Source organism: Herpailurus yagouaroundi, unplaced genomic scaffold (genome assembly GCF_014898765.1).
Source record: "Herpailurus yagouaroundi ecotype Mexico unplaced genomic scaffold, PumYag 163, whole genome shotgun sequence".
Classification (NCBI taxonomy): Eukaryota; Metazoa; Chordata; class Mammalia; order Carnivora; family Felidae; genus Herpailurus; species Herpailurus yagouaroundi.
In genome coordinates, this window is record NW_024412404.1 from 14010175 (window position 1) to 14029838 (window position 19664).

Below are 19664 nucleotides of genomic sequence, written 5' to 3' on the forward strand. Positions count from 1 at the left end.
GCGGAGAGAGAGAGAGAGAGAATCTTTTTAAATTTTTTTCATATTTATTTATTTATTTAGAGAGAAAGAGCACTACTGGGGGAAGGGCAGAGAGAGAGGGAGAGAGATTTCCAAGCAAGCTCCACACTGTCTACACAGAGCCTGATGCAGAGCTTGATCTCACAAACTGTGAAATCATGACCTGAGCCAAAATCAAGAGTTGGATGCTTAACTGACTGAGCCACCCAGGTGCCCCAAGAAAGAGAATCTTAAGCAAGCTTCATGTTCAGTGCAGACCCCAATGAGGGACTCAATCCCACAACCCTGGGATCATGGCCTGAGCCAAAATCGAGGGTTGGATGCTCAGTCGACTGAGCCACCTATGCATCCCACTAGTGCATTTTTCTCTTTCAGTCCTCAGATCGAGTTCTTGGATATTCAAAATGATTTGACGTTTATCTTGCTGTGTTCAAAGGATGGGTTTTGAAACCCAGCCTAGGGTCTCCCTACCTTCCACCATCTTAACTCCCAAGCCCACTTTTACATCTTTATTGAGGTTTTAATGCCACTTCTATAGCTCCTAGTTGGAATCAAGTAAAGTATATTAGCCAAAAAAGGGGTTTCTCTAATATAAATATATATTTGGAAAGATTGTCTTTCTTCTGTGTCCATACACATATTGATGGTTGTGGGCGAGGTTGGGAATACGGCTGTGCAGGTTGTACAGTGCACAAGAGTGTCATATCAAAGGGGGCACTGTCCCACAAGATATCATAGATTTGTATATTTATTAAGAAAAATGTCTAGCCAATGGCAGTCAAATTTCCTTTTCTAAGAAAAATATTAATTTCCAAGAGTGATATTAAGATAAATTTCTGACAAATGGAAGAGGAAAGGGGACCTTTTCTCAATTTGCCAAATTATGCCACATTAGTGGGCAGCATTTTCATTAAAAGAGTAAACGTTATGCTGCTTATAAAACTATTACAAAGTAAAATCTTTTGAATCAGCAGAAAAGTGATGTTTAGCCTGATTAAGACACAATTCAAAATCATGGCTTAGATGGGAAATCCCTCTATCTACATTTTATGTAACACATCTTTTCTGAAGTAAAAAAGATACAAGGGCCCCCAAGAGGTCTTGAAAGAAATCAGTTTATTACTTGTTTTCAGGGGAGGCCAGTAGCTTGAGAAATGGCCATTGGTGTGATGAGAAGTGTTTAGCCGGAGGCTAGATGTGTGTGTGTGGATGGGGCATGCTTGTGTGGGGGTGTGTGTGTGTGCAGATTACTATGATCTTAAAACTCTAAACATAGCTGGTTTGGTGCTACCAGGCATGAGGTCAACCACTTGCAAAAGTCCTGATGATATAGCAACCAGTTCTCACTGTTCAGTGCCAATGGCTTCAGGACATCATAGGAAAGTCTCATTAATTTAAATAAGTCACACTTGTCAGATTTCACATGAAGTTATGTTTGATCCCCTAATATTTGGCTGGTATTTGCAGTGGTGATTTTAAAGTTCACTACACAAGGTCTTATCTGAGGGACAACTGTCCTTGATAAGAGGATATTGGATACTTTCTTTGAAAATTATCTCCCTTACTCTGAATCCAATTTAAAATACTTAATTAGGGATGCCTGGGTGGCTCAGTCGGTTAAGCATCCGACTTTGGCTCTGGTCATGATCTTGCAGTTCATGAGTTTGAGCCCCACATCGGGCTCTGTGCTGACAGCTTGGAGCCTGGAGCCTGCTTCGGATTCTGTGTCTCCCTCTCTCTCTGCCCCTCCCCTGCTCGCACTCTGTCTCCTACTCTCTCTAAAAAATAAATAAACATTAAAGCTATATTCCATAAATGATCACTCCCATTAGTGAGAACTCTCGGACTTGTCTTAGTTAAAACCAATCAACTAAGAAAATAATTGTGGCGGTACATACACTTTCTGGTACCTTAAGACCCAGGAAATAGGAGCTGCAGCCGTTGGGCTCCTGAGGCTTGTAGCCGGGTCTGGGCATTGGTGCCTTTCCTAGCAGGAGAAAGAGAGGAAAGAAGCAGGAAGAAATATTTAGAAATTAAACATTTGGGAATATTCATCAAATAAAAATTATCTTAAAGCATATTCAATTTTTCCTTTAAAAGTCATCATTTCTGGGGAGCCTGGGTGGCTCAGTTGGTTAAGCATCCAACTTTGGCTCAGGTCATGATCTCACAGTCTGTGAGTTGGAGCCCCACGTCGGCTCTGTGCTGACAGCTCGGAGCCTGGAGCCTGTTTCAGATTCTGTGTCTCCCTCTCTCTGACCCTCCCCCACTCGCTTGTGTGCTCTCTCTCTCTCTCTCTCTCTTTCAATAAACATTAAAAAAAATTTTTTTTTAAGTCATCATTTCTCACCAGATATTCACATCCAAATTTGGTGGCAATGATGGTGATGATGTCAATAATGTCATAAAAGGATAATAATCTTCATGCCAGGTTGGCGTTTCTCTCCTAATCTTAAAGAATTTTATGAGCATTTATTTACTAACAATTCTAATGTTTCTTAAGTGCATGACTTTAAAGGTAAGGTCCATGGAAAAATGGAACCAAAACTCAAGGTGTCTTACTCCATCCATAAGACCACACGCCATGCACAGAAAAAGCAGAACACTACCTGATCACACATTTAACAAATAAGAATTATAACAGTACCACAAAACTTTTTTCAGAATATCTTGAAGGAAATTTTGCAAGATTCCATAAATGTAGGCAAAGCATTATTGATCAAAGAGCATAGAAATCATTACCATGCAGTATGTGAGACTTTGTATCATAGAACTAAGCAGAAACCATCTGGCAGGCTTTGAATTTCTTGGTTTCTCCTACATGACTTTTGAGTTATGTTATAATCTTTCAATTATTGAGAAAGAAATGTTGTCAATGTTAATGATGGTAGTTATCATTGGTAAAGAGAACCCTGAAGGCACCTGGGTGGGTGGCTAAGTAAGTTAAGCATCCTGACTCTTGATTTCGGCTTAGGTCATGATCTCACGGTGCCTTGAGATTGAGCCCTGCCTGAGGTTCTGCGCTGAGCATGGAGCCTACTTGAGATTCTCTCTGCTTCTCTCTCTCTCTCTCTCTCTCTCTCTCTCTCCCAAATAAAAAAATAACAATTAATTTAAAAAGGAGAGAGAGAGAGCCCTGCAGGACAATTTGGCAGTGAGCATTTTCATCCTGTTACCCAGATAAGAAAAGGGGGACTAAGGGGGCGTGTGACTTGCCTAAGTCATGTACTAAGTGGGGGAAGTAGGATATAAATCCAGATTTCCTGTTTTATGTCTCCAAAGCCCATGTTCTTCTATCACAACCCTTTGCCCCTTTTTAGGAGACGCAAGACAGAGCATAAGACTGAGGAAATAAGCTAAGAATTAATCCTCAGAGTGAGGCATATAGCATTTATTTTTTCTTTCTTTTCTTTTACCTTCTCCTACAAGGTATTTTATTTTTATTTATTTTTTTTTTCAACGTTTATTTATTTTTGGGACAGAGAGAGACAGAGCATGAATGGGGGAGGGGCAGAGAGGGAGGGAGACACAGAATCGGAAACAGGCTCCAGGCTCCGGAGCCATCAGCCCAGAGCCTGACGCGGGGCTCGAACTCCCCCGGACCGCGAGATCGTGACCTGGCTGAAGTCGGACGCTTAACCGACTGCGCCACTCAGGCGCCCCCAAGGTATTTTATTTTTAATTATTTTGTATTATGAAGGAAAATCAGAGAAACAAACATTCATGAGCCCACTACACAAACATAATAAATGTTAACTTAGCCAAACTTACTATACATATTTTTTCTGTTTAATTAACTGTCACAAGTACAGTTGAAGCTCCCTATGCACTCCCCTTTCTGTTTTAATTTTTAGATATTAAGTCTATGATTTAAGGACCTCCCTCCTTAGTATTCTTTTTTTAACTTTTTAAAAAATGTTTATTTATATTTGAGAGAGAGAGAGACAGTGTTGAGTGGGGGAGGGGCAGAGAGAGATGGAGACAGAATCTGAAGTAGGCTCCAGGCTCTGAGCTGTCAGTACAGAGTCCGACGCAGGGCTCCCACTCATGAGCCATGAGATCATGACCTGAGCCTAAGTCGGATGCTCAACCAACTGAGCCACCCAGGTGCCACTCCTTATTACTCTTAAAAATTGTTTTTGACTGCTCTTGGACCTATAGTTTTGCAAGGAATTTTAGAGTCATTTTAGTAAATTCTACAAGTGATAGTGCAGGATTTTGATTGAAAGTACATTGACTTTATAGATTAACCTGGAGATAACTGAATTTCTTATAATATTCTGTCTTCCCAAACATGGGTATAGTACAGTTTTCTATTTAGTTGGGTCTTCCTTTATGTCCTTCAGTAGAGTATTCATTTTCACCATATATTTACTCTGTCTCCAACATACTGTATTATTCTGATGCTTAAACAAGATAGAATATATCATAACCCAGAATTAAAGATTATAGGGCTCATATGGTAAATCTACACTTCTCTGGAACCTACACTGCTTCTAACTTTCTGCTCTACCAGCCCTGGAATGCAACCCTGGCCCTCATGGTTCAAGATGGAGCTTCAGCCAACACATCCATATTACAAACAGCAGGATAAAAGAAGGAGTTAGAAGGGTCATAGCTCCTCTCTTTAATAAACACATTCCAAAATTATACATCACTTCCTCTTACTTCCCTTTGTCCAGATCTTAATCAAACAGCAATATCTACTGGCAAAAATGGGCTAGGAATTGAAGTTTTTATTCAGTGTAGGCACCATGAGCCCAGCTTAAAATTGTAGGGAGGGGTTTATTACTACGGACAAAGGGGAAGACATTAGGATACAATAAGCAGTCTCTGCCACAGTCTGTTTGGTATTTGTTTCTGTGGTAAAATGAGTGTATGAGATCATCATTCAAGATGGCACCCAGCAATCCCAGTCTCTTGGTATTCATGCCCTTGTATATTGTCCCAGGGTTGGTCTATGCGACCTAGAAAACATGGCAGAAGTGGAGGTATGTTGCTTCCAAGATGGGATTATCTATTAGCCCTAGGCAATCACTAATCAACTTTCTATCTCTGTAAATTAGCCTATTCTGGACATTTCACAGAAATGAAATCATACAATATGTGGCCTTTTGTTTCTGGCTTCTTAGCATAATGTTTTCAAGGTTCATCTATGTTGTAACACGTGTCAGAATTTCATTCTTTTTTATTGCCAAGTAAATATGATGAACATTTAGGTTTTTTCCACTTTTTGGCTTATCTGAAAAATGCTACCACAAACATTTTTGTGTGGACAATATGTTTTCATTTCCCCCATAGGAATGAAACTTCTGGGTCATATGCTAACTCTGTTTAACATTTTCAGGAACTAACAGACTATTTTCCAAAGTGGTGACAAAATTTTACATTCCCTACAGCAATGTATAAAGGTACTAATTTCTCCACATCCTCTCCTCTACTTGCTATAATCTTTTTTATTACAGCCATTATAATGAGTGTGAAGTGGTATTTAATGGTCATTTTGATTTGCACTTTCCTAATAACTAATTATGTTGATCATCTTTTCCTGTACTTATTGGCCACTCACATATATATCTTCTTTGCAGATATTTTGTCCCATTTTGTGGTTTGTCTTTTCACTTTTTTTTTTTAACGTTTATTTATTTTTGAGACAGAGAGAGACAGAGCATGAACGGGGGAGGGGCAGAGAGAGAGGGAGACACAGAATCGGAAGCAGGCTCCAGGCTCTGAGCCATCAGCCCAGAGCCCAACGCGGGGCTCGAACTCACGGACTGTGAGATCGTGACCTGAGCTGAAGTCGGACGCTTAACCGACTGAGCCACCCAGGTGCCCCTTGTCTTTTCACTTTCTTGATGGTATTTTTGAATAGCCAAAGTTTTTAATTTTGATGAAGTCTATTTTCTTTTTTTAGGTGAAATTCACATTTCCATCTTAAAGTGCACAGTTCAGTGGTGTTCAGTACATTCATAGTGTTGTGTAACCATTGTCTCTGTCTACTTCCAAAAACATTTCATCACCCTCCAAAGGAGACCAAATGTTCATTAAATAGTCATTTCCTATTCTCCCCTTCTCCCAATCTTTGGCAAGCACTAATCTACTTTTTTTAAAGACTTTTTTAAAGTAATCTCTATACCCCACATAGGGCTCAAACTCACAACGCCAAGATCAAGAGTTGCATGCTCCTCCAACTGAGCCAGCCAAGCGCCCCTCACTAATCTGCTTTCTGTCTCTAGAGATTTGCCTATTCTGGATATTTGAATAAATGGAACCATACACTATATAACCATACAATATATATGCCTTCTTTCACTTAACATAATGTTTTCATGGTTCATCTGTGTTGTAGCATGTATCAGTACTTCGTTCCACTTGATGGCTGAATAATATACCATTCTCTGAATATACCACAATTTGTTTATTCATCCATCCACTGATGGACATTTTGGTTGTTTTCATCTGTTGGCTATCGTGAAGAGTTCTGCTATGAACACTTGCGTGCAAAAATATTTGTTTGAATATCTGTTTTCAGTTCTTTGGGGTACATATACCTACGTGGTGGAATTGCTGGGTCATATGGTAGTTCAATGTTGAACTTTCTGAGAAATTGTCAAACTGTGTTCCACAGCAGCTGTAGCATTTTGCCCTCCCAACACAAGGGTTGCAATTGCACAAGGGCTCCAATTTCTCCACATCCTCACAGTTTCACTACACTGTATCTAGATGTGGATTGTATATCCTTATCTTGATTGGAAAAATCTGAAGACCTGGTTTCTTTCACCTCGGATAATTCACAGCCACCGTCTGAATATTTTCTTTTCTTCATACTCCCTACTTTCTTCTCCTGGGCTTCTTACTACTGAATGATGAATCTTCTTAATTCTGTCCTTCATATATCTTAACCTCTCTTTTACATTTTCCATCTTTTTTCTCTCTCTGTGCTGAATTTTGTCTAGCTCATCAAATCTATTTTCCATTTCACTAATTCTCTCTAGGTTCACTAATCTGCTATTTAACCCATCTGCTGTTTTTTTTTTTTTTTTTCCTATCAAGAACTATAATTTTCACTTCTTGGGATCCAATTTGATTCTTCTTTTAAATCTATGTATTCATTTTCACCGAGTTCTGTCTTTTTATTATGTTTTCTAGTCCTTGTTTTATTTCTTTAATGATTTCAAATATTCTTTTATAATCTCCAGTCTTTGGGATACAAGTCAGTTTTTTTAGTGTCTGCTGACTCTCCCTCCTGATTGATTATTTTTTTCACAGAGTGTATAATTTTTCAGTAAGACCTTATCTTCAGAAGGGCTTTTTTTTTTCCTGAAGGAATTTCTGTGCCCTGGGTCATGTACTACATATTGGTTCCTCAATTACCTTTGCTGTGGCTCTAGGAGCCTTAAGATCCTTGAGACACTAGTATTTATGTTAATTTCTCAGCTTGGGAAACTCACATCAGGCCAACTGTTTAAGTTCAAATTCCACATGTGTGAATAGAATATGTTTGGAGTAGTGATTTTTTGGCAGATGTTCTTTATTTCCCCCTTTAAGTCTCAGCCCCAGGTGAATGGAAATCATCCCTGCTACTTTCTTGAAATATTGGGTAGATATTTTCTAACCTATTTTAAACAGACTGGGCAGCTCCTCGGGCTTTAAGCTTTATACAGACTGTTCAGTTCCAGATTCCCAATTCTTACAAGTGAAAGTTACTCTTTCTCTCTTTGTATGAGTATTAAAACCCATTCCTCAGCCCCTCGAGTCTACATGTGATCTTAAAAACCCCAAGGGTTTTAGCATCAGCTCCTGCTCATTACTTTAGCATTAGTGTTCCTCTTCAACAGAACTTATAAGTTTCCATTTATTCCATTCTAGCTTGAGGGCGTATCTTTTCTAATGTTTTATTTTCACCTAACATTTTTTATTTATAATGGAGAAGTACTGTGCTTGTTGATGGAGTCTGCCAGCCCACCAGTAATCCCTGCATTACTTTTCAAAGTTCTTGAGAAATGTACCCTACCAATGATACCCTACTAACCTACTGTGTGTGTGTGTGTGTGTGTGTGTGTGTATGTGTGTGCCAGAATTACTGGGAGTTGGGGAATGGTTAAAATGTATTAAGTAATGTTATTAATCAAAATACACATATTAAAATAATCATACTATGCCATAGATTAAATGTGAATTGTCTCTTGTAGGTAATATTATGGTGATTTTATTTTTTCTTTGGATTGTTCCTTTACAGATGTTCTACACATACTAGCTTTATAGAAATCAGGAGGAACATTTTTAATGAAGAAACTAATGCATAATTTTTATGATGAAACTTATGCCTTTAATAATTTTGTTGATAAAGAGCTTTTGCAGTAGACTCTGCGGAGTTTCCTGGGTTTCCCTCTACCTTTTTTGTACTTGATAACTCATAGAAGATAAAATTCTGATATCCCAGTTTGAAAGCTAATGGAACGCCAACTACAGACACTAGCCACCTTTCCTGCTGGTTATTTTTAATTTTTGTATTTATTTAATAGTTTATGATAGCTGCAGGAATTCTGTTTAGGAATGAAGCTTGAAGGAAAAGTTCTAAGAAAAAAGGTCATGGCTTGAATCTGGGCAGAAATAATTTACTATATCCTCAAATTATAGCTTGAGTAGTTTTGAGTTGAGCTTAGCAATGAGTCTTTACAGTTTGATGTTTTGAGTCTGGGCATCAATAATGGACTACGCCCACAGACTAATTTTATTTTCTGATTTTGGCTATTTATAGAATTGGGAGGCTGACTTGATCCTCTAATTCAGGGGTTGACAAACGATGACCCAAGACCAACCCATCGCCTGTTTTTATATAACCTTCCAGCTGACAATTGTTTTTATATTTTTAAATAATTGGTGGGAGGGAGTCAAAAGAAGGATATTATTTTGTGACGTGAAAATTATATGAAGTTCAAATTTTAGTGTCTGTAAAAAGGTTTAATTGGAACACAGAAACACTCATTTATTACATATTAGACATGGCTGCTTTCACAGAAAAAAATTAGCAAAAGGTTGTTATAATCATGATGTGAGGGTGGCTTTCTAAGCAAGGCAAACAATTCAGAAGCCATAAAGGAAAAGACTGACAGACTTGATCTTATGAAAATTAAAACCTCTGAACAAACTGAGACACCATAAAACACGTCAGACACTTAAAAGACAAATGAGGGAGATTTAAGAGGAGGGTTAGACACAAAACCCGAGTTCTACCACAAGCATGCACACTGCCTCCTGGACCCAGCCTTTCTTCCCTCTCAGTTTTGTCACTGAAAAGAACAATAAAAACTTCTGTGCTTTATTACCCAGATCAAGGGTTACATCTTCCCGGGAGGGTGTGTCCCTTCTCCCCACCCAGCTGGCTCCTGCAGGAGCTTTGCTCTGCTAGAGATCTACTAAGGAATCAGACTACTTTATTTGAAATGTATGTCCTTCCAGAAACACTCAAATACAGCATGAGTAACACACCAAGGGAACAAAGCAGAACTCTGACAATTTTACTGAAGCAATAAACTCTATTTCAGTTACTAAAACAGATTAAGTTACTGCAGGAGGGAGGATGACCAACTTGTCCTGGTTCGCCTGGGACTGTCCCTGTGTTAGTACTGAAAGTCCATGTCCCAGGAATCCCCACCCCAACCCCGCCTCTCCCCTCAGCCGCCAGCAGACCGGACAGTTGGTCACCCTAGCACAAGAACAATCTTTGCCTCTAAACCAGTAGCTGTTTCCTTTTTTCAAGCTATAGATCCCCTTAAGAATCTGATTAAGGCTGTGAATCCTTTCCCTGGAAAAAGATACGAACTCACAGGTTCATAAAATTTTGCTCTAAGATTTTAAACAGATTAAAAGATATTTATTTATTTTTTTTTTTAATTTTATTTTTCAACGTTTATTTATTTTTGGGACAGATAGAGACAGAGCATGAACGGGGGAGGGGCAGAGAGAGAGGGAGACACAGAATCGGAAACAGGTTCCAGGCTCTGAGCCATCCGCCCAGAGCCTGACGAGGGGCTCGAACTCACGGACCGCGAGATCGTGACCTGGCTGAAGTCGGACGCTTAACCGACTGTGCCACCCAGGCGCCCCTAAAAGATATTTAGAGATACTTTTTTTCCTAGAACTAAACCCAAGAAGAAATTCATCATGAGGTCTTTTTTTTAATGTTTATTTATTTTTGACAGAGAGAGAGAATGAGATAGAGCACGAAGGGGGGAGGGGCAGAGAGAGAGAGAGAGAGAGAGGGAGACACAGAATCCAAAGCAGGCTCCAGGCTCTGAGCTGTCAGCACAGAGCCTGACACAGGGCTGGAACTCACGAGCTGTGAGATCATGACCTAAGCCAAAGTCAGACGTTTAACTGACTGAGCCATCCAGGCACCTCTATCATGAGGTCTTTTTATCAAAGTATGAGTGTGGACCAGTATCTTTTTTTTTTTTTTTTAATTCTATTTATTTTGTGAGAGAGAAAGAGAGAGAGAGAGAATGCGCATGCACACGTGAGTGGGGGAGGGGCAGAGAGCAAGGGAGAGAGAGAGAATGCCAAGCAGGCTCTACACTGCCAGCAGAGAGCCCAACGCAGGGCTCCGTGTCAACGAACTATGAGATCATGACCTGAGCCAAAATCAAGAGTCGGACCCTTAACCAGCTGAGCCACCCAGGTGTCCTTGGACCAGTACTTTCAATCATAATTTACAAGACACGCAAACTCTGCTGCAGAGACCCTCCTCCTTCATAAAAGCACAGAACACTTGAATTATCATTTGATGATTTCTTCCAGAAGCTGAGAAGGTATTGTCCAGCCTGTGGGATTTGTGTGTGTGTGTGTGTGTGTGTGTGTGTGTGTGTTTATGTTGAAAGAGAACTGGAAGAATCTGAATGCGTATTTAACCTGTTTACCAGGCCATATTTCTCATAACATTTGTAAAACTTGTTCGGTACCTGCCGTGCTCCATACCTCGCACTAATTCTTAATTCTTATAACAACCTTGCAAGGTAGGTGTTATTAACATTTATAAACATGAGTCAACAAGAGTACCTGGGTGGCTCAGTCAGTTGAGGGTCAACTTTGGCTCAGGTCATGAAGCTCAGGTCATAATCTCACAGTTCGTGGATTCAAGCCCTGCATCAGGCTCTGTGCTGACAGGTCAGAGCCTACAGCCTGCTTCAGATTCTGTGTCTCCCTCTCTCTCTGCCGCTCTGCAGCTCATGCTCTCTCTCTCTTTCAAAAGTAAATACACTTAAAAAAATTTTTTTAATTAAAAAAAAACAAAAACATGAGTCAACAAAGGTTGAGAGAGTTAGATAACTTGCCCAAGGTCACCAGCAATGGAATTCACACACACCCACCCCCACTTCAAACCCATGATTTTTCCATTACTAGTATTTCTCAAAGCCTGGTTAGTTCAAGGGCCTCCCGTGCAGTTCCCGGGTCCTACCACAGACCTATTGAATCAGAATCTCTGGCAGCGGGGAGAGGAAATCTTGATCACATTAGTGCATACCCCTTGTAGCAGCTGTGCTACATCTGCTATTAATACCTGCTGAATCTCATTGTATTTACAGTCTGATCCTTAACAAGTACAGATTTTATGTGTTGACATGAAAACAAGCTGCTGTAGATCTAAGAAGTGGGGAAACCAATGCTGACACAATGTTGTAGGCTACCAGGCCACAAACACACCTTCATCTGTCAGAACAACCTACAGGCTGAAGTTCTCCACGAAAGACCTATTAAAATAGTGCTCCATAGGGGCGCTTGGGTGGCGCAGTCGGTTAAGCGTCCGACTTCAGCTAGGTCACGATCTCGCGGTCCGTGAGTTCGAGCCCCGCGTCAGGCTCTGGGCTGATGGCTCAGAGCCTGGAGCCTGTTTCCGATTCTGTGTCTCCCTCTCTCTCTGACCCTCCCCCGTTCATGCTCTGTCTCTCTCTGTCGCAAAAATAAATAAACGTTGAAAAAAAATTTAAAAAAATAAAATAGTGCTCCATACACTTGGTAATCACCTGGGAAACATTAAGAATAGTGATAATCTGGGCATGTCTGGGTGGCTCAGTTAAGCGTCTGGCTTCTGCTCAGGTCATGATCTCACAGTTCATGAGTTCCAGCCTAGCATCAGGCTCTGCGCTGCCAGTGCGGAGCCTGCTGGGGATTCTTTCTCTCCCTCTCTCTCCGGCCCTCCCCTGCTTGTGCTCGCTCTCTCTCTCTCATAATAAATAAACATTTGAAAAACACTTTAAAAATTTTTTTTTAAATACTGACATCTGGGTCCAGCCCATGGAGATTCTGATTGGGCACAGGAGTTTTTAAAGACCCCCAGGTGCTGGTAAGTACAGGGCCAAGATAGAGAACTATGGTTTTAAGTAGTGGTTAAGTACTTATCAAATAGAAAAAAAAATTTTTTTGGTAGACTAATTGTTGCTAAATTATTTCCTCTGACAAAAGATTGTAACCTTTAAAATTGATTTTTTTTTTTTTTTCCTGAAAATGTGGTCCTGCACCAGGATCACCTGGGAACTTTTAAAAATGTAAATTTTGTGGCTCCACCCCTGACCTACCCACCTACCCAATCAGAAATGTGGTGGGGGGTGGGGAAAGATAGCAGTCTTTTTAAGCCCACTAGAGACTTCAAAGCAGAGGAGTTTGACAACCACTGCTTTGGGGATAGAGGCGTGGTGCACAAGAAGTGTACCACAAAGCAAACTGAAAAAGGACAGAGAGACCCAGTTAATTATTAGGTATTTTCTGTTCCAAAGATTGCTTGATTCATAATCAACCTGAGAAGATATTTTGTGCTGTTTGGCCATGGCCTCCAGGTTCTTGGCTCCACTAAGTTCCAAAGGTAATAAGGCTTAACCCCCTATTTTGTATGTTTTTCAGGCCCCTCCTTTCACAGGTTCTGTTTTCAGAGTGAGTGGAGTTATTTGCCTTCCAGCAATGTCTCTGTTGACTGTCCCATCCCCCACTAGTAGCTGCTGCCCCTGCCCAGGTAGAAGCTTGCAACCAAAATTTGCTGAAATCTTTTAATGCTGTTTTGCCAGAGAAGAAAGAAGAAGGTTTGACTCTTGTTTTCCTAAACAATCCCCGTGGTTATCTATTTGCTAAACCACAGACCCAAGTCTCCTATCGCCTCTAGGAAGGAAAATAGCACCTGTGTTGAAGAAATACCTGAAGTGAGTTAACCCCCTCCCTGCACCACTGATGCAAACTAGGTGAGCACAGTCCAGTGACAAGTCACCTCTGCCTTTGTCCAACCCACGTTGGCCGAAGATGGGGCCAGGAGCCCAGGTAGGCCCAGCGCAGATGGCTTTTTGCCCTAAGGGATCATCACATAGAAGATGCGACTCTTTTGTTTGCCATAACTGTATATGGTTCAAACTTTTATGCTGCAAGATTTTTGGTTCTGCCTCAAGGATTACCCATTGAGTCACTCATGGTTTGTAAGGAAGTGATGTCCCCTGCTCACAGGTAAAAAGGGAGTGAGTGAGGCTGATTGGGTGAGTCCAGCAATTATGCAGCTTTTTTGTCTCTCTCTCTTTCTCTCTTTCTCAAAAGTGTTTGGAGAAAATATTTCTTAAATGTTTTCCTGCTAGGCTAGACTGACTCACCATTTCCATCTCCGATCCCATGATGAAATATTTGATAACCTAAACCATAAAACTAATACTATATGAAACCGTGCATGCTTTCGAAAACCACTCTCCTCCCCTTTTGAAGTTACTCCTGCCTCCCAGCAGCAAGGTCCAGGGCCCCGCTTCCTGCTGCCCTTAAATTGACTCCTAGCGTGGAGAAGGAAGAACTGACACCAGGGACAATTCCTGGCAGCTGGAAGTGCACCCTGGCTCCCACGTACCCTCTTTACAACTCAGGCAGGGTAGTGCCCTACCCGTTCACAACTGTACATCTGACGCCAGGCCTGAGGGACAGTCTGAGACCTGCTCAGGGCAGAGACAGCTGGCAGCAAGCCCTTCCTAACCCCTGAAGGCCTGCCATTGCTGATTGAGGCAGTCATACTCTGTAAGCTCTCTTAGGAGGGTCGGACACACGGATGCCCATCAGGGACTGACAGAGCTGGCAGGGAGGTGTGAACTACATTAGGAGGAAAGAAGAATCCATCTCCAAGCTTAGCACAGAGTGACTGAGGAAGCTGTTTCACCTCCCAGTAGAATTTTCTCTGAATGTTCAGCTCAAGTTTTCATCCCTGGGAACTCCTCACAAAGAGGAGTTTCTCCCCGACCCCCACCCATACTTCTTGTTTCTAAGTAATGGCCTCACAACAAACTCACTAAAATGAAGCCGTTTCCCTGGAGTAAGTTTGTTAGCAAAAATCCAGGAAACTCAGTGAAATGTGCATTTCAGATAAACAACCGATAATTTGTCAGTGTAAGTGTGTCCCAAATATTTCAAATATATTAACAAATTATTGGTTGTTTATTTGAAATGCACGTTTCACTGGGAATCCCGTATTTTTATTTGCTGAATCCGGCAAACCGACTTAGGAGGTGAATGGCAGGGAAAAGTGTGTGACAGACTGAGACCCTGCTCCCACTGTTCACAGGCCCACCAGGAAGAGAAACTGCGCATGCACTCACCGTATCGGCATCTGTACTGACAGACTCCATTTTTCCCTCCCAGCAGCTCCAGAAAGGAATCGAAGTAGCTGTTGACAGATTCAAAACTGCCCCTGATGTGCCGAAGGCCCCAGTCTGAATAGGACTCCTCTGCATCAGGGCTGGTGTCACTCCGAGCTGGGCCACCCCACAGGCTGAGCCACAAAATCAAGAAGCCAGTGGCCAGCTTCATCCTGAAGCCAGCTGGGTGCTGAGGTCTTTCCTCAAACCCCAGCCAGTGTCCCAGGAAATCCAGGTATGCAGCCTGCTGGCCAGATGTCAAGCAGGACTGGGAAGGGGGTTACCTGGAACACTCAATCTGTGTATTCCCCAGAGGTGGACTTTAAACATAGCAATGGAGGTTGGGATGAGATCAGGGCAATTAGAAAGGGTAAAGGTTAGGCAGTGGGAGGGCCTGTCTGAGGGATGGCCAGTCAGAGAGAACACTTCAAAGTGGATTCCACAGCCCTGGAGGAGGGAGATGTTGGCCAACTTGTAGGAGGCACGAGTGGTGGAGCAATTGGAATTCTGCCCCCAACCAACTTGTTAACCTATTGATCAGTTACAAATTTGGTCCTTTAGGGCTAGCCTCTTGACACAAGATCTTGTCCCAAGATCCCAGCACCACCCCTAAGACCATCTGTGCATGGTCTCTAGGGAGATTTAGGAGGATGTATTGAGAGCTCAGGAAACCCCCAATGTCAGCGGGTTAACAATGGCACCCATACCAATGGTCAGGATATTATCCGTGTGTCCTACGTGTGTGTGAAGTGGGCTTTCAGATTCGGGACCCCGGCTTCTGCCTTAGTCTCTTCTTGGCTCTCAGCCTCTGTCCTCCAACCCCGCAGAGCTCCTAAGTGCAGCCACGCTGGTGCTGGGACATTTTTGCCTCTCTGCTTACAGCAGTGTTTTCATTTCCACTCAACAGTGTCTGATCTCTACAGATTGCCCAGAGATGATGCTGAGGAAACTCCACTCTCCTTGTGTTGTTTTTACTCAAGCTGCTTAGAAACTAACTAAAGGGTTTATCAGAAACAGAATTTGAAAGTTTAGGCTTTAAGACTGTTGACTAAGACCAGAGTTTTGGCATCACTTTCAGTTCATACTTTGCTTTTAGCCACATGAAGAAATAAACTCCATGAGATCACTAGTCTCTATAAATGATATCTTTATGAACCAAATGAGTCATATAGGTTCCCTCTCAAAAGTCTGGCAAGCCCCATAGAAGATAATGAATTACATTTCTTCATTTTGGATAAGAAATCTTTTTGTCTAGAGACTCAGACTCCAGAAAGGGCAATGGTTAAAAAATATTTCATCATGGGGGCACCTGGGTGGCTCAGTCGGTTAAGCATCTGACTTGATCTCAGCTCAGGTCTTGATTTCAGGATTGTGAGTTCAAGTCCCGTAAGGGGCATGGAGCCTACTTTAAAAAAAAATCATATGAACAACAATGCCACCAGTATTTTAAAGCATCTATATATTCCAAACCAGTGTATGTGTGTTTCACATCAATTCTGTGAAGTAAGGTGGATATTGTTCCATTTTGAGAGGTGAGAAAACTGAGACACAAAGGTGAAAGGACTCAGAAATGGACAGGCTGTCACTGGTGAAGTGGGGATCAGGGCCTGGTGCATGATTTGTGGGGCCCAGTCACAATGAAAATGGGAACATCCATGGGGCACCCCAGCACTGAGGCAGCTGGAGAAGGAGAAAGTGGGCAGAGGGAGGGGAGACGCCCACCCTCATTCCCGGCTAACTTTGTTGAGGCACGTTTTGTGGCCTAATATGTGATCTATTCTGGAGAACATTCCATGTGTACTTGAAAAGAATGTGTATTCTGCTGTTTTTAGGAGGGAATGTTCTGAATATATCTGTTAAATCCATCTGGTCCAGTGTGTCATTCAAAGCCACTGTTTGCTTTTTGATTTTCTGTTTGGATATCTGTCCAATGATGTAAGTGGAGTTTTAAGGTCCTCTACTATTATTGTATTACTATTGATTAGTTCCCTTATGTTGTTATTAACTGCGTTATATATTTGGATGCTCCCATGTTGGATGCATAAATATTTACAATTGTTGTATATCTCCTTGTTGCATCGTCTCCTTTATTTTTGTTTCCAGGAAAGCACTAGTCTCATTTATTGAAACTTCATGGGGACACCTCAGCACTAATCAGGCAGCTGGAGAAGGAGAAAGTAGGCAGGGGGCAGGGAGAGGCCCATCCTCATTTTCAGTCCTTGAATAATTGCTTGAAGATGGGGCACTCATGACTCTGGGGAAAAATCTCCACCTGAGTGTTTGGGGCATACCATATGCAGGAGATGAAGCCCTTAGCCACGTGGAGCCTACATGCCACTCATTCTTGTTAGGTTTTTACCCCTTCCAGATGTAGAGCTTGCCACAAAGCATCACTGTCCAGCACAAAGCAGTCATCAGATAGCAGCAACTTGAGGGCAGAGGGACTGGAGTCAGTCACCTTAGTCAGGTTGATGTTCAGTGGCAACGGAGACCTTATACAGAGCCACAGCCTTGGCATTTGTCTGGTCAGCCATGAGGTCTTCCTCGGGATTGCCCTCCTTCAGATGAGGCGTGGGGCCCAGGACCTGGATCATCTCTACAGGCTCTTCCCCATCAGTGACAATCTCCACTTGGGCCTTGCCCTGTCGCTCACTGTCCCAGATGGCCATGTCCAGGTACCGCACCTTGCAGTGCTCCAGGATGTCGAACTTGCCACCACACCAGGCAAAGATATTCTGGCCCAGGTCCAGGATGGGGCAGTCCCCAGTGTTGAAGCTGTCTCAGCTCAGTGCCCTTTCAGTGGCATGGATGTTCTTCTTCCTCTTGATCTGGTAGAGTTTCTTGGTGGCAGCTAGAGTGGCCCCTGAGGAGGTCTTGTGAAATGCTGACTCTACTCCACCTTCCTGGTACTTGAGGCCACATGAGAAGTAGCTCATGAAGAGGTCAAACTCACTGCCTTGCACCTCTCGGTGCTGCACCAGCCTCTCGCCAGGCAGGGTGTTGAGGTGCATGACCAGCCCAGCACAGGCCCCCTGTTCATCCCAGGATGGCTGCTGTCCTATCCATAGGTGCAAGTGGGAGAGCTCCTCTGGACCATTGTGCAGCACTAGGTAGGAGTCCCTCCAGAGGGAAGATGCCCTGGTTCTCATGTGCTACTGGCACTGGCTTCAGCTTCTCCACCCACCATACATGCGGGCAGGGATCCTGCCCCCAGGCTGGGAATGGAGAACCAGTCTGGGGGAGGAATGTGTACATGCTGTTTCCAGTTCTGCCACCACCTTGCTCAGTAGCTCCAGCAGCCCCCTTTATTATTATGTATAGTGCTTCTTTGTTTCTTCCTGCAGACTTTGTTCTAAATTCTATTCCGTCCAACAGAATATTGCTATTCCAGCTTTCTTCTGACATCCGTTTGCGTGATTAATGTTTCTCCATCCCCTCATTTCAATCTGCATGCGACTCATTTCATGAGTCTCTTGTAGGCAGCCTATAGATGGGTCTTATTTTTTTTATTTTTTTAAATGTTCTATTTATTTTTGAGAGAGAGCAAGTTGGGGAGAGGCAGAGAGAGGAGGACGGAGGATCCGAAGTGGGCTCTGCACTGACAGCAGTGAGCCTGATGTGGGGCTCAAACTCACGAACCCTGAGATCTTGACCTGAGCCGAAGTCAGACGCTCAACCAACTGAACCACCCAGGCGCCTAGGGTCTTGTTTTTTTAATCCACTCTGTTACCCTTTCTTTTGATTGGAGCGTTTAGTCCATTGACATTATTGATAGATGCATATTTATTGCTATTTTGTTACTTGTTTTGTGGTTGTTTTTGTAGTTGGCCTCTTATCCTTTCTTCTCTTTCTCTCTTTCATGGTTTGCTGGTTTTCTTTAGTGATAAACTTAGATTCCTTGCTCTTTATTTTTTGTGTATCTATTACTGTTTTGATCTATGGCTACCATTCAGTTGATATGTAACATCTTATGCAACATATATTAAGCTGAAGCAATATATATTAAGCTGATGGTCCTTAATCTTGAACTCATTCTTTACTCCTCTCCCCTCCATATTTCGGGTATTTGGTATCATATTTTACATCCTTTTGTCTTCTCTTGCCTGATTTTACAGATAAACTTAATTTTTTTTTCTTTTTTTTTTTTTTTTGCTTTTGTGCTTCCTATTTTTCTTAATCTGACTTACAGCTTTTGTTTTCCACTCAGTCTCCCTTAACATTTCTTAGCGGGCTGCTTTAGTGGTAATGAATTCTTTCAACCCTTGTTTATCTGGAAACTTTATTTCTCCTTCTATTCTGAATATTCAGCCTTGCTGAATTGCATATTCTTGGATGCAGATCTCTTCCATATAGCACTTGGAATATATCCTGCCGCTCCCTTCTGGCCTGCAAAGTTGCTGCTGAAAAACCAGCTTATAGCCTTATGGGGTTTCCTTGGCATGTACCTGTCTTCTTTTCTCTTGCAACCTTTAAATTCTTTATCACTATTTTTTCCCATTCTAATTACTATGTGTCTTAGTTGGACCTCTTGGGTTGACTTTTGCTAGGGAATCTCTGTGCCTCTTGAATCTGGATCTGTTTTCCTCCCCAGATTTGGGGAGTTTTTAGCTATTATTTCTTCAAATGAATTTTCTGCCCCCTTTCTCTCTCCTCTCCTGGGATCCCTATAGTAGGAATGTTATTGCTCTTGATGGTATCACTGAGTTCTCTAAATCTATTCTCATTAAGCAGTATTTATACGTCTCTCACCTGTTCAGCTTGATTGATTTTCATTACTCTATCCTCTAGGTCACTGATACATTCCTCTGCTTCCCCTAGCTTACTATTGATTGCATCTGTTGTATTTTTAATTTCACTTATTGAGTTCTTCATCTCTGATATGTTATCTCTTTGTCAAGGGTCTCACTGATGTCTTCTACCCTTTTCTGAAGTCCACTGAGTGTCTTTCTGAGCTGTCAGCACAAAGCCTGGAGCCTGCTTCAGATTCTGTCTCCCTCT

General features: G+C 42.1%; 1 protein-coding gene and 1 pseudogene across 3 annotated transcripts in view; both read right to left on the reverse strand.

The window, feature by feature from the left end:
* PLA2G12B (phospholipase A2 group XIIB) overlaps positions 1-14977 on the reverse strand; it is a 30849-nt gene extending 15872 nt beyond the window's left edge. For 2 of the 3 annotated variants that reach the window (XM_040485347.1, XM_040485346.1), the window contains exons 1-2: positions 14628-14976; positions 1917-2005 (exon numbers count right to left, since the gene is read on the reverse strand). In XM_040485347.1, the coding sequence (XP_040341281.1) occupies positions 1917-2005; positions 14628-14838 (300 nt within the window). In that variant the 5' untranslated portion in view covers positions 14839-14976. Of the gene's footprint in view, positions 1-1916; positions 2006-14627 lie in introns of all 3 variants that reach the window. The other variant, XM_040485348.1, reaches the window with a different exon arrangement.
* A 1854-nt stretch (positions 14978-16831) lies between these two features.
* On the reverse strand, positions 16832-17940 carry LOC121037513 (macrophage-capping protein-like; annotated as a pseudogene).
* Positions 17941-19664: the final 1724 nt, after the last annotated feature.